Source organism: Canis lupus, chromosome 22 (genome assembly GCF_011100685.1).
Source record: "Canis lupus familiaris isolate Mischka breed German Shepherd chromosome 22, alternate assembly UU_Cfam_GSD_1.0, whole genome shotgun sequence".
Classification (NCBI taxonomy): domain Eukaryota; kingdom Metazoa; phylum Chordata; class Mammalia; order Carnivora; family Canidae; genus Canis; species Canis lupus.
In genome coordinates, this window is record NC_049243.1 from 15,672,805 (window position 1) to 15,687,784 (window position 14,980).

The window sequence follows — 14,980 nt, forward strand, 5'->3', positions numbered from 1 at the left end:
AACCTTATATCAAGAAGAGAAAAAAAGGTACATAGATTGCTCATAGCTCAAGGGTGTGAAGAGAAATAGATGCTGATTTAAGCCATGTATTCAGAGTACAGCATGGCAGACAGATTAAGAATTTGGAATCAGAAGTCAGCTCAGGTTTATTTATTTATTTATTTTTTAAGATTTTATTTATTTATTCATGAGAGACACAGAAAGAAAGAGAGGCAGAGACACAGGCAGAGGGAGAAGCAGGCTCCCTGCAGGGAGCTTGACATGGGATTCGATCCCAGGTCTCCAGGATCACACCTGAGGCTGCAGGCGGAGCTAAGCCACTGCGCCACCGGGGCCACCCCAGCTCAGGTTTAAAACTAGGTATAGGACCACAAGCAAACTATCAGACCTGTTTAATCTTTAGTTATTTTCAACAATAAAATGGAGATAAGAATACTATCTGATAGGATTGTTGTGAAGATGAAATAGGATGATATGTATAAAATTTCTGCATGGTGCTTGGTATCTAGTAAGTCAAATAACTCAATAGACATTAGCTTATTATATTAGTAAGTTTAAAATAATTGTAGGAAATCTTATATGTCTTCAAAAAACAGCTTATAAGATAATATGAACTACTATTAGCAGGTAGAAAATATCAGACATTAGTTTTAAGTACATGAGAGCAGATAAAAAAGTAAAATAGGTTCAAGTTACATTTCACTCACATAGTTGAGTTATAAGTTCAGCATTTTCAAAACAAAAAGCAACTTTTAGAAATAGCAAGATTACAAAATACTCTGAAATATCATTTTTTCCTAACAATCATCATGATCCTTGTTGCAATGATGATACTTTCCTTAAATTCTGCACTTTTCAACATCTAATCTAATAAATCTATTTTTATATACAGAGTTCTTAAAGATTAACTGGTCATTTGAATTTTCCCCTACTTGGTTATAAATATGAAAGGAAAACATAACAGGAATACTGATAGAAAATAAGTGTTAAAAACACTTTATTCCACTACATTTATATTAGAAAAGAATTTGACCTTTGTGATTTATCTCCTTTGGCTTGCTGTATAACCTATTAGTTTAATTATCACAATAGCCTTAGAACTTCAGGTAGTACATGTCAACTTGAGTAAAGACAGAAACGCAAGGTTCATCTGCTTTTATGCAATGGACCAAAACAGCACAATTTATAAGTTATAATTATGGAAAACCCTTTGTAGCCTGGTCACTCTACTGACATTACTGTCAGAAAAGGACTGGGTTCCCCAAGGCCAGTGCACAAAATTATCTTAAATAATCTTCCTCACATAATACCTAAAATATCTAATTTAAATTGAGTATAGCATGGGTATATGCATGCCATTATCATCATTTCATGATCATTGTGCTGGCTGTGGGTCTTTAATGACACACCACGGGGGCTGTATTGTTTATGTTATATAATTTTTTATGAATAAAAAATAATACTAAATACCTATATGTAATCAAAAAAAGAAATGTGATGGGAGTCGGAACTGCATTCTGGTCCTATTTGTGTCACTAACTAGCCCTGTACTCTTGGGAAGGCTTGCAGCTTCTTTGAGTTTCCATTTATTCATCTACAAAACAAAATAATCTCGGGTTCAAGGTAGCTTGATTCTCTAGACATTTTGCCATTATTTACCATGTCACAATGCCTCCAAATCATAAACCCAAAGTTAGGAATTACTTAATTATCCACAATGAATATCTGTGGTAGGAGCACTATAGCTCCTTTCTTTTGCTATTAGAGAAGGGAAAGGCCAAACAATAGTAAAAAACAGACTGTTGAAAATACCAGAAAGACCTATTTAAACATTTTACCTTGAACAATATGCATCTACCCATCTATTAAGATTAATTACCCACATTCACTTCTCTTTCTTATTCACATCATAGTTTTTTTTAGGCTACCCTAGAAATTTGACACAAGTTTCTGTACCTAGTCACATATTAACACTTTCAGAACTTAACTCATCTGTATCCAAAACGATCCTTAAATGAAAATCTGTCAAGTCTTTTTCCATGTATAAAACTGGCTAACTTTGATGACAATCTCACTCTGAATAAATGACAATAGTAACTGATAAATTCGTTTATAACTATGGAAGGTAAGCAGAACCCCATAAAACATAATAATGAGGGAAAGGGAATCAACATAAATAAAACCCAACCAGCATGAATTGGCACCTTGAAGAGAAAAAGAGTGCTCTGTGTGGGAGAGGGGTGTGCAGGCATTGGTTAGGGACTTTTGAAAGCAATCAATCTCAGATAAACATCTGAAACTAAGTTAACTCACCTTTACAGTGATTCTAGTACATCCTTCCACAAAATGAGCACATGAAGTTCATCTGTATTCATGATTTTGCCAAAATGCTGGTCACAGTATTTCAAACCATACTGGCAAATGTGGTAGAGTAAAATGGGTAACAGATTCGATATTTCAAATTGTATCTAAATGTAAAGCAAATCCACTATGTACAATATTACTTTGAGAGCAAACTCTTTTTGAAAGGATACATTGGACAACACTGATCAAAAATATGTGAGGTTTCAAATAATTCCAAATAACACTAATTTTAAAAATTCATCCGAGACCTGAAAGAAGAACCCTAGATACTACCATCAGGCAATAATGTATGGAATATATGAAAATACAATCTCAGGGCAATAGGTACATCTGCACATTTCTATTCCTATAGTTATATCTAAACATGAGAACCTTCATAGCAGCCTATTAAAATAATAGATCAACAGGATAAAAGTAGATAAGTAGAAAGTGCAATTTATGAATAGAGTTTATTACCATGGTTACAAACTTTCAGAACAGGCCTCTGGGACATGGGACTGAGACTTTGCCGAATATCTATTGAAAAAAAAAAAAAAGAAGAAAGAGAGAATTAATATAGAGATCTCTTCATCTCAAGAAGTGTTAACAGTATTAGACTGTTTTCAAAGGTTAAATATATCTAGATAGACCCAAAGCAATGCTTCAGTAGCCTGAAATACTTGAAGCCATGATGTTATGACTTTTACTTCCCATTTAATTATGCTACTGTAAACTCCACTGGGATAAGGTGCATATGGTTCTTTAGATGAGACTTGTCACACTAATCAGGATTTTCGAGGTTCAGTGCTTTGGTTTGTTAATGTGCTACTGACACCGGCCAACTGGAATGCTTCTCTCTCTGACATTTGTCATTGCAAGGGAAGGATTAAGCAAACTCATGAAACTTCTGAAGAGTTGTTGCCCAGAGCACTACATTCTTGACACAGGACTTTAAAAGAATTAAAAGGAAAAAAAAGGAAAGGTTGTTCTTTGTGATAGTTCCCTAGAAAGTAACATGAAACAAGTATAATGTTCACCTTTTGGCTTTGGCGTCCTTTTTCTTCGGTCGCGGAAGGCAGCGCCCGACTGCAAAGCCTCCAGCAGACTATCCATCACTCCTGTCTCATCACCCTCTGTGAAAAGACATGCAGGGAATTCCATCAGCCCTCGGGGTTACCATAGCAATGTCAAAGCATACACAGAAACTGGTGATGGTGATGGTAGGGGGAGGAAAGATCAGATGCCAGGACTCAGCCAGCAATTTCAAACCAAGATAGGACTTTAACTCTCTCATAAATCAAGTATCTTTTAATGAAATGGGGCTCATTAGTGCCTGTGTTACTGTCCACTAAGGAGGACTGGGTTCCATTGATTCCCTTCAGAGGACTGCATTTTATAGTCTGGCAGCACAATAACTTTAAATAGGATGCGGTTCTAGTCATATCTGTGTCTCGGGTTATCATAAATCACATTTCCCTTGTAGAAATGGGTTATTTTCAAAGCATCAGCTTCCATTCTAAAATCGACCAGGTGCAGGAGAATGTTTTTGTTGCTGTTATCGAGACTCTGCTGCCTAAACTTATTGTACAAAATTATATTTCCAGGTTAACTATTGTGAACATGCTCCCAACAACTGCCTTTTCATATCAGAGGATAACCATCTCCTGACTTTCGGTGACACAGAACAATCACTACAAACTTTCATGGAATGTATGAAAAGTTTGTCTTCTATAATGAAAAATAAACCCAAAGAGGCTCTCAAATACCTGAAGGATTTTTCATCCCATTATGATTAGTTTAAATTGATATTCTGTATATATTTAATGAAGGATGTGGTGATAGAGCCAATCCTTTCTCCAAAACCAGATTATCTTGTAATATTCATAGTTACTTATCGTTGTCAATGCTAAATATTATTCAAAGGAAGTGTGTGTGTGTGTGTGTGTGTGTGTGTGTGTGTGTGTGTAGGGGGGAGAGCTTCAAAGAATCTACTGACTTAAACCCCAATTCAAGGAAATAAACTTTTTTGTCCTTCAGAAAGACATTATTTGTAGGATTCTCTATGAACTTGTATGGCTGATATAGTTACATCTAAAGTAATAGAAAACTATTTTCCTTTGGATTTAAAATTTTTTTTATTGAGATGCAATCCCTTGATTGGGAACAGACGACAAATGAATGCAGTAGAGTACAGATAGCAAACTCATTTACAGTTTATAAGCAGATATATGAATATAAATATGTATTGGCCCCTTTCCATCTGGTTCTATCTCATATTTTTAGAAAAGTACTAAACTTTGTAGGTGTAATTAAAAAAAAAAGGTGAGTAACAAGTAGAGTATTTGGAGGTTAATTTACACGTAAATTTAATTCTCAAGTGGCTTGATGGCTATTTTAATTAAAATACATTAAAAATTTCAGACACCTTAATTAGTAACTATCTTTGAAAATTTAAACTCGAACTTTTTTTAAAAAAAAAAGAACTGCAAGTAATGCCCCATATTCAAGGTTGCGTATATAATTTTAGTAAAAGGTAACATTTTAAAAACCTAAAATGTTAAGAAAGCAAATATGAGATTAATGGCATACACTTTAAGGGGGAAAAAAAAAAAAACCAAAACCAAAGAACTACAAAGAAAATTTGAACTTTCTTTAATAAGTTTACTGTTGGTAGTGGTATTGGCTGTGTGATTTTGAAACCATTATGTGTGTATTATAAGATTGAGCAGACAAGTAAACTCACAGTGGGAAAGGAAGTACAAATATAGAATAGGAGGAGAGGAAGAACCATGAAGTGTTGGATTGCATTTACAAGCATCATATAAGCTCAGAGTTTTAAAACAAAACAAAAAACCCTCCCACTTTTTCTAGCTTTCCAAAATAACCCAGAAGTAATGACTCTGTGGCAGCAATGAGCACGCCTCGTCTCCAGATCTTGGTTTCTAAATACCCTAATGAAAACCAGAAAACTTAAGAGAAATGGCCGATTCTGAGGCTGAGACCAAAAGTGTAAAAAAGCCAGGAATGTATTGATGCACCAGAAAATTCTTAAGAAAGTGCTCACAGATAGACACGGATATGTGAAAAGGGCAGAAGGGAGCCAGACTGAAGGCTAGCCTTGACCAGGTTTAGGAGGATTTGAGCACCAAATGAGTGATAATAGGGATGGATTATTATACACGGTCAGAGGGAGGGAAACCATAATGCATCCATACTGATACTAAAAAATTAAAAATTAATATGGGGGAAGAGAAAGTTCCTCTTTAGAGAAGAATGACAACCAAAAGGTGCCAAAGATAAGGGGGAAATAGAAAATTTACTACATTACAACTCACAAAGTAAGAATTGATTGAGGCAGAAATCAATGGGTGCAAAACCTACTGGGTATAAGGCTGTGAGGGAACAGGATTTAGAGAAATCTCGCAGATATCACCTCAACCAAATAAATAAATCTGACATCAAATATAACAGTAATGGTATACACTGACAACAACTGCCTTCTGAAAGCGTGCCCTGGGAAAGACACAACCTGTGTAGTACTTTGCACAAAAAAATATTTATCTTGAATCTAAGTATGAGCAAAGTATGATAGGGAGGAACATTCTGTGAAGTGATTGGCCTGGGTTCTTCAGGACTATCAATTATGAAAAATGAGAGAGAGACAGAGAGAGGGAGGGAGGGAAAGAAAAAAAAAGATTAGGGGCATTACGGGAGATTCAAGAGCTAGGACACCCAAATGCAATACACAATCTTTGATTAGCTCTTCGACTATAATAAAAGTTATAAATGATATTGTTGGGATAATTGGGAAAATTTAAAAATGGGCTGGATATTACAAAACTGTATTATACCAATGTTCAGTTCCCTGAATGCGATAATTATATTATCATTAGGTAGGTTAATCCCATGTTCTCAGGAGGTAGATGCTGACACATTGAGACTCACTAAGCAACATATGTCCCAGTATCACATTCTGTACTTCTTGCCCTTGAATGTGCTGTTCTCTTTACACAGAACATCCTTCCCTTTTCTTCAGCAAGCTAACTCCTACTTCAAGACAGAAAGGAGAACCCTTCCCTGATCATGTGGGCTGAACCGGGTGCCCCTCTGTGTCTTAATGGCATGAGGTAGCCACAGCAATAAATCCCTTACACTATAATTTACTTGACAGTTCCTGCCACTAGACTGAGTTCATGCAGGACAGAGGTTATGGCTTTTGTTTATCCTTAATACCTAGCAAAATGACAGTCTTACCTAGAGAGTGCTTATTAATATACATTGACTAAATTAACAAAGGAGGCACTAATATGGCCAATGGGAAGGGTACTCATGCAGGAGAATAAAGGTCACAGGTGGAAGGAAGACCAGGGAAGTGGTATGAGTACGTTCCCACCATCACTACAAACAGCCTAGTATTGTTTCTTCCTCTTCCTTTGTCTCACACATCCATTCGGTTGCCAGACCTTATTCGTGCACACTCCCCAATATCTCAAGAATTGATCGTTTGTTTCCTTTTCTGACTTAAGTTCACTGCCCAGAATTGAGTTACTTTTTACCTGAAATATAGCAAGAGTTGCTAGGAGTTACAATGCGTCTAGTTAATCCCAAATTTGAATTCATCCCATAAAGCACGTAAACTCGAAAGCAAGCTAGGATCTTCAATCCTCCAGTCACAAATTTTCAATATCTCTCACTTTCCACATTATAAAGTCTCAACTCTTTCACTTGCCCCAGCACTTGATTCCAATTGTGTTTCTAATTTTATCTCTTCCAATTTCACAAACTGTTCTTCAGTTAAGGGCAACTTTCTTCACACACCTTCTCTCTCCTATCCTTCACTCTGTAGCTGGAATGTCTGTGCCCCTGTTTCCCAGAGCTGATGGCTTTTCTTGGACTTCATTCCCATGTGCCTAATGGAAAGAATATAATATGGAAGTAAGAAGATAACTGGTTCTAGTCTGAGCTCTCAACTAACTACCTGTGTGATACTGGACTCCTTACATGATTGTTCCCAGCAAGTGTAATAAAAAGAATACCTATCTAGGGTTAATGAGAGGATCAAATGAGATAATACAAATGAGAGCACTTGGTAAATTGTTAAGTGATATAAAAATGTAGGAAAATAAATTCATAAATGAATTCCATAGGGCACTAAAGGAAGTTTATGAAATATTTGATTATGCTTCAAGCACTGTTTTAGATACAATATAAATGGACTTGTATAGTGTATTTTGTTATGTGCTTATCATCATTTCTAAGGGAAACTCATCAGAAGTATCTATCAGAAGTAGGCCCTTTAAACAGTATTTAAATAATCCAATGCATAAGATAAAGACATAATGGAGATGTTATTCCAAATGTTAAAAGTGCATTTAGAATATTAATTCAATATATGTTTACTAAGGGCTTACTATGTGCCAGGACATTATTAGGCACCAGAAATACCTAGGTCCCAAGAGTCAACAATACATGTTCTCTGACCTCAAAAAGCAGAACAATGTGATAAGTATTGAGGGGGATTTGTATGAATTACTGGAGATATAAGGTATCCTGCTGAATTAGCATAGAGAGAGAATAGCATACCTGGAGAAGGAACAGCAGGTACAAAGGCAAATATATGAATAAAAACCAACCTGAGTTGAATATTGAAATGATTTATATTTACATGATTCTAATACAAACCTAATAATTCATATTTATATCATTCTAATACATTATTCCTCTACAAAGAGTAACAAAAATTAACTATTTTTTAATTGTAGACTAGAATTCAATTTCTCTAACTACAAGTCAGTTCATATCCAAAATATTTATAGCCTTTCTCCTGCTGTGAACTCTTTTAAATCAATAGACTAGCTGTTAACAGTCAAAGCTTTGCTGTGCCTGAATAGCACCTCACCTTGTTTAATTAGTAAATGGTATTTACAAAAATCGTACAGTGTCAAGGAAAATGGAGGAGGGGGAGCTCAGGATGAGCTATCTCTTAAAGAAGAATCAATAGGACATGCAGACAAGCAGAGGGTGGCCTACTGAGGAGTCAGAGAAGTCCGAGGTCTCAGGGGCCTATGACTAGAAGAGTAGAAAATATGAAAATGTTTTAAAATAATATTTAGTTTGGTGGGGAACAAATGTTGAAGATAATGAGCTTCCTTTTGGACATGTGAGTGCACGGTGCTAGCAGCGACCTTCTGATAACTTCTGATAATAAGCTGGAAATTCTGGCCTCAAATTCAGACAAAAATTGTAGTTATATTTTCAGAAATCATTTCTATATTACAGAAGATATTCAGCACTAGGGGCCAGACCCTGAGAAAGGTCCTGGAAATACCAGGGTTGACTTTATCCTTGCCTCATAAATGCCAGTGGTACTCTAGAAGTGCATAGGCCTGGATCAGGAGAGGCAGTACCTTGAGAACCAGGAAGAGGCAGTGGGGGACACAGTAAAGCATATTCTTTCCCTTGTTCCACTTTTCCCAAGCAAAGGTACAACACAGAAAGTACAGATAACCCCAGATACAGAGAAGATCCCAAAAGGCCCCAGAACATTAAAAACAAACCAAATAGTTTACGTACAAAGTATAGAATCAGAATGGAAATGGCTTTCTCAAGAGCAACACTGAGTTCCAGAAAACAAGGTATGGATTTCAAATTCTGAAGAGAAAGTTGTTCCAATGAAGAAATGGTTACACTGTCTTTAAGAGGAAGATAGATATAAAGAACTTATTAAACTCAACACCAAAGAAACAATCCAATCATGAAATGGGCAAAAGATATGAAGAGAAATCTCACAGAGGAAGACATAGACATGGCCAACAAGCACATGTGAAAATGCTCTGCATCCCTTGCCATCAGGGAAATACGAATCAAAACCACAATGAGATACCACCTCACCCCAGTGACAATGGGGCAAATTAACAAGGCAGGAAACCACAAATGTTGGAGAGGATGCGGAGAAAAGGGAACCCTCTTACACTGTTGGTGGGAATGTGAACTGGTGCAGCCACTCTGGGAAACTGTGTGGAGGTTCCTCAAAGAGTTAAAAATAGACCTGCCCTACGACCCAGCAATTGCACTGCTGGGGATTTACCCCAAAGATACAGATGCAATGAAACGCCGGGACACCTGCACCCCGATGTTTCTAGCAGCAATGTCCACAATAGCCACACTGTGGGAGGGGCCTCAGTGTCCATCGAAAGATGAATGGATAAAGAAGATGTGGTTTATGTATACAATGGAATATTATTCAGCAATTAGAAACGACAAATACCCACCATTTGCTTCAACGTGGATGGAACTGGAGGGTATTATGCTGAGTGAAATTAAGTCAATCGGAGAAGGACAAACATTATATGTTCTCATTCATTTGGGGAATATAAATAATAGTGAAAGGGAATAGAAGGGAAGGGAGAAGAAATGGGTAGGAAATATCAGAAAGGGAGACAAAACATAAAGACTCCTAACTCTGGGATATGAACTAGGGGTGGTGGAAGGGGAGGAGGGTGGGCGGTGGGGGTGAATGGGTGACGGGCACTGAGGGGGGCACTTGACGGGATGAGCACTGGGTGTTATTCTGTATGTTGGTAAATTGAACACCAATAAAAAATAAATTTATTAAATAAAAAAAAAAGAGGAAGATAGAACAGGAACATCCAAGTTTATGAGCACTGGTTCTTAGAAAGCTACTGGAAGGGGTGCATTTGTCAAGAAGGGAAGTAAGTTAAAAAGAAACAAACATGGGATCTAGGAAAGGGGAGAGGACAAAACAGCAAAGTGGCAAAAATATTTCCCAGGATGACTTGTGTCCCAGGCCCAGAGCAGCCAGTTCGGATGACATCGAAGAAAACTGGACTGGGGGAGAGAACCGTGGCCAAGGAACTAAGAGCAAATCTGTTGTGTGGAACCATCTGCACAAATGACTGCTGCTGATTTCACATACCTGAGAGTCTAGATAAAACCGTGACAGGTGTACACAAATACTGAGTAAATTAAAAAACATTTTTTTTTTGAGTATAAATCTAGAAAGGACATTGTTAGCCAACAGGAAATAATCATAGAATACTAAATGTAGGGGTAAGGAATATTTCCACGGCTGTGATATTATAAACACTGGCTATTTTTCTATCAATTGCAATACAATTGTAGTGTGAGGATGGTAGGGATGGAGGAGGAGGGATGGACAAGGGGACTACAAGGTGGGGAGAAAACAAAAGGAACTAAATCTTCACTTATCAGGAACTTGGTAATTCCTAAAATAAATTAACAACAGTCTAAGCATATTATCTAGAAATAGAGAAGAGGTAAATAAATACAGAGAAAAAGAACCCTAAGGATTAAAAGTGGCTGCCTCTGGGAAGTGGAAAGAAGTGGAAGAAGTTGAGAGGAGTGAGGGAAAATACATTTTATCATGCTATGAGCTTAACTTATTTCATTTAGGAATTTGCAGATATTACATGGATAAAAATGATGACAACAAAAGATTTCATGACAGGGAAAGATGACCAAGTAGGCAGAGACGAAGGAAGAAGTTGATTTTTGAAATAAGGGTGCCTTCCTCAGATAAAGGGAAGAGGAGAGGTAACAAATGGTACAACACAACATGACAAGTACTGTGATGGAGCTTTCCAGCCCAGAAGGACACCTGGTATGGGGTACAGGGAGAAGGGACAGCAGTCATAGAAGGCCTCCTGGATACCAAAGACTTAAAGAGCTTTCTGTTTGTCACAGCTTCCTGAAGAGGGAAGCCCTACTCAAGCTCACAGAATAGGCAGGGCTTCCAGAGGGTCACAAAACACTTGGGAGACTCAGATGTGCATGGGAGTGGAGAGCAGAGTACCTGCGGGGCTGTGCTGAGAGGGGCTATGGGCAAAGGGAGGGGCCAGCACCCCATGCACTAAATAGGCCAGAGGAATTTGGGGTTTATCTTTAAGGGAGCCATCAAATTTTTTTATTTTTTATGTATTATTTTTAAAAGATTTGTATTTATTTATTTGAGAGAGAGAGAGAGAGCATGGAGCAGAGGGAGAGGGAGGTTTCCCCGCTGAGCAGGGAGCCTGATGTAGGGCTAGATCCCAGAACCCAGGAATCATGACCCAAGCCAAAGGCAGACACTCAATCGACTAAGCCATCCAGGTGCCCCCATCAAATTACTTTGAAAACATGATCAAATTCCTGTTTTAGAAAGAATACTCTGAAGAGAGATAAGATGGGGGGGCAAGGAAAATAAGGTGAGAGCAGGTCTGAGGATTTAAATCTAGGCAAAACGTGATCACAGCGGCCCAAGTAAGGAAGAGAAGTGGTGAAAATGTAGAGAGAAAGAACAGAAACACCTTGATGAGCACGGATGGGAGCACTGAAGAATACTAGGTATCCAGCATGGCTAACTGGGTATGTAGTGATATCATTCACCAAGTACTGAATTATTCTTGTTTGGTAGGGGGATGGGGCCAAGCCCAGAGAGGAATTCACTTTTGGATGTGTTGGGACGTTCAGGAGACCTCCAACTGTGATTAGAGGTGTTCAGAAGGCTGACGGTTTCACAGGTTTAACACAAGGGGGAGGAGAACTGGTTACACGAACAGGGTTCACTTAGAAGTACAGTGGTTACACTTGCAGCTATGGAAAAGAGCGTAAGCATAGTGACAAGTAGAGAACACAAGTTTTGAATTCACAGACTTGGACTGAAATACTGGCTTTCCAGTAAACCACAGGTATGACGCCTGGCAAATTATTTAACCTTACTAACTCTCATTTTCTTTCCTCTCACCTTTAATGTAGATATAGGAATAGTACCTGCCTCACAAAGTTATCGGAGGATTAAAAGAGATACGAGGTGTGCAATGCTCAGCAGAGTGCCTGGCACACAGTATGATCTTCCTATCAATTGACTGACCTGTGTTGTGGTAGGCAGTTGATTGGCATAGTGCAAGCTCTTAGGAAGAGTGTGTGCAGTGACAAGGGCGCTGAGGGTAAGCCACAAGGTAGACTACTGTGTAAAGGGGATTTTTGGAAGAAATGAGTGTTCGCAGTCTGAGTGTTTTCCATCGTATTTACTGTGCATGCACTTTGAGAGCTCCCCTTCTTACTCCATTGTCCCCTGCATATCTTCTTTTAACTCCCACCACATTTTATAGGATTTCAGTAGCCGTAAAAGATGGAATGTTAAACGCCTGGGATCAGGAGTGGGGCTAGGGAAGAAAAAGCTCAGTGTCTCCCAAGAAGTGTTAAAAGTGCACAGCTGATGCGCAAAATTCAGAGGCTCATAGTTTAACCCAACTCTTTCTAAAAGAAACAGTGACAGTTGCCCTTACAAAATTACATGAATTATTTTTCAACGCTGCTGGTTATAGACCTTCTGGGAACCAGATTGTATCTGCTTTACTTGGTAACCCAGTTCAGTCTTTAACCTAGAACAAAGCTCAAAATATGACTTAAACCAGACAGCAAAAAGACAGGAATAACTTAAAGTCTTTGAACTTGTCTTAATCTAGATGTGAAACTGAAAATTTGAGTCAAGGGAGTTAGAAAGCCAATTTTCATTGGGATTTAACTGATAAAATGATAATTAGAACAGTTCTCTTTTATACTATAGTTAAGAGGCTCAACCATAAGGAGAATTTTATATTTAAAAAAACACACAATATTTCAACCTATTTTCCCCTACTTTATTATTTGTACAACTTGAATTCATATTTCCTGTTGCAAGTTAGAAGGAAAAAATTAGAAACTTTTACAAAGGAGTAAGTTCTGTTTTTATTTTTTTAAAAATAGAACAGTTGATAACCTCTCTACCTCTGCTTACTATCTTGAGTATCTATTGGAGCTGTGACATAGCTCTGTCTGCAATCACATGTTACTACCTAGTTCTTGCTATCTTGAATATGCGTGGACTTGTGGCGGTCATCTTATAACTCTGAACCCAGACCATGGGGCCATTCTTATAGTAGCTCTGGAGATAATACAGGCTATATTTTCAAAGCTTGACTATAAACATATTTCACAGGTACATTTGGATGTCTAAACCATGATTATTATACTATTTATTGCATTTTATGCAAATCAGAATCTAAATAATTTCATGTCTTATAGTAAATAAGGTTATAGTAAATAAAATTAAGAAAGTATTTGTGAAATAAAGTATTTTTCTCATATAAACTCTCCAGTCTAAAAAAAAAAAAAATCCATATTGGATGTCATGCCTAAAGTATGATTCTATTTTAATTATGTAAACACACAGGCAAAAAAAGGTAATATAAATATACTGTAACAAATCATACTACATTGCTACTAATTTCTGGTTTTCTAGTTCTTGCATTTTAGAGTCTGATGTAAGAAAATGATTCTAGCATCACAGTCATTTAGTTAAACTCATGAAGATATGCAGTCTATCATCTTCTGAAATCTTTTATTAGAGTTATTTTTAAAACTGATGTAAACAAAAGGCAAAATTCCAGGAAAATAAGTTATGTATGTGCTCATTTAATTCTCCTTCCAAATAAATACACCAAATACACCATTTTTAGGATGTCAACATACTTAAGGCACAAGATTTACAACTAACCACATAATCAATGAATGAGTTTGTTATTAGAAATAATATAGAAAAACTTAGCTGAGCTGCATTAGATAGGCATCCCCTATTAAAAAAACAAAATTTCAGGGGCTCGCTGGGTGGCTCAGTGGTTTAGCGCCTGCCTTTGGCCTGAGGTGTGATCTTGCAGTCCCAGGATGGAGTCCCACATCGGGCTCCCTACCTGGAGCATGCTTTTTCCTCTGCCTGTGTCTCTGCCTCTCTTTCTCTCTGTCTCTCATGAATAAATAAATAAAATCTTAACAAAAAAAAATTTCAGTAAGAGTTTCCCAAAGTGTGTATCACAGAATTCTAGTCCCATGAGGAATGCATGTGTCTGTGTGTGAGTGTTGTGGGGGAAAAGAGGGTGGCTCTGTGGTCAAATAAGCTTGGAAAATAATGTGTTGCTTATACTGACCTTGGGAATTCATATCAAGTGCTCACTTTGGCAGCACATATACTAAAAATGGGAATTTATATCAAATATACATAAAAATATAATTCATGATTTATGATAAATGTGGCATTTCAAGTCAGTAGAGGATAAGAAAATGTTCAATAACTACTATAGTGACAATATTTTATCTAGCTCCCACTCTGCTACATACACCAACATGAATTCTAAGTAGATAAAACATTATTTATTTATTTATTTATTCATTCATTCATTCATTCATTCATGAGAGACACAGAGAGGCGGAGACACAGGCAGAGGGGATCCTGATGCAAGACTCGATCCCGGGACTCTGGGATCACGACCTGGGCCAAAGGCAGATGGCTCAACCACTGAGCCACCCAGGCACCATAGATAAAACCTTTCAACATTAAAAAATTAAATTGCAAAAGTACAGCAGACAGTATGTAAAAGTGTATTTTTCATTACTTCTGGAATGGGAAGATTGCCTTATGAAAAATCTAAATATCCAAATGTCATACAGATTTTACTACACTAAGTGTCTGCAAACTGAAAGAAAAATAAAAGCAAAGTCTACACAAACAATAAAAGGAGAAACTAGAAAAAAAAAATTGAAACATAGGTATTCCTTAAGACTGGTTTTCTTGAAGAAATTA

The 14,980-nt window shown here is 37.3% G+C and overlaps 1 protein-coding gene across 15 annotated transcripts in view; it reads right to left on the minus strand.

Annotated features, from left to right (window-relative positions):
* The window catches only part of DIAPH3 (diaphanous related formin 3), a 508,102-nt gene that overhangs the window by 125,187 nt on the left and 367,935 nt on the right, over positions 1-14,980 (minus strand). For 13 of the 15 annotated variants that reach the window (XR_005376327.1, XR_005376326.1, XM_038569687.1 and 10 more), the window contains 2 exons: positions 3,381-3,476; positions 2,821-2,880 (listed from right to left, as the gene is read on the minus strand). Coding sequence is in view for 12 of the 15 variants with exons in the window: in XM_038569687.1 (XP_038425615.1) it covers positions 2,821-2,880; positions 3,381-3,476 (156 nt within the window). In the remaining 3 variants the exon portion in view is untranslated. Of the gene's footprint in view, positions 1-2,442; positions 2,469-2,820; positions 2,881-3,380; positions 3,477-7,161; positions 7,254-14,980 lie in introns of those variants that run through there. The other 2 variants (XM_038569691.1, XR_005376328.1) reach the window with 2 other exon arrangements.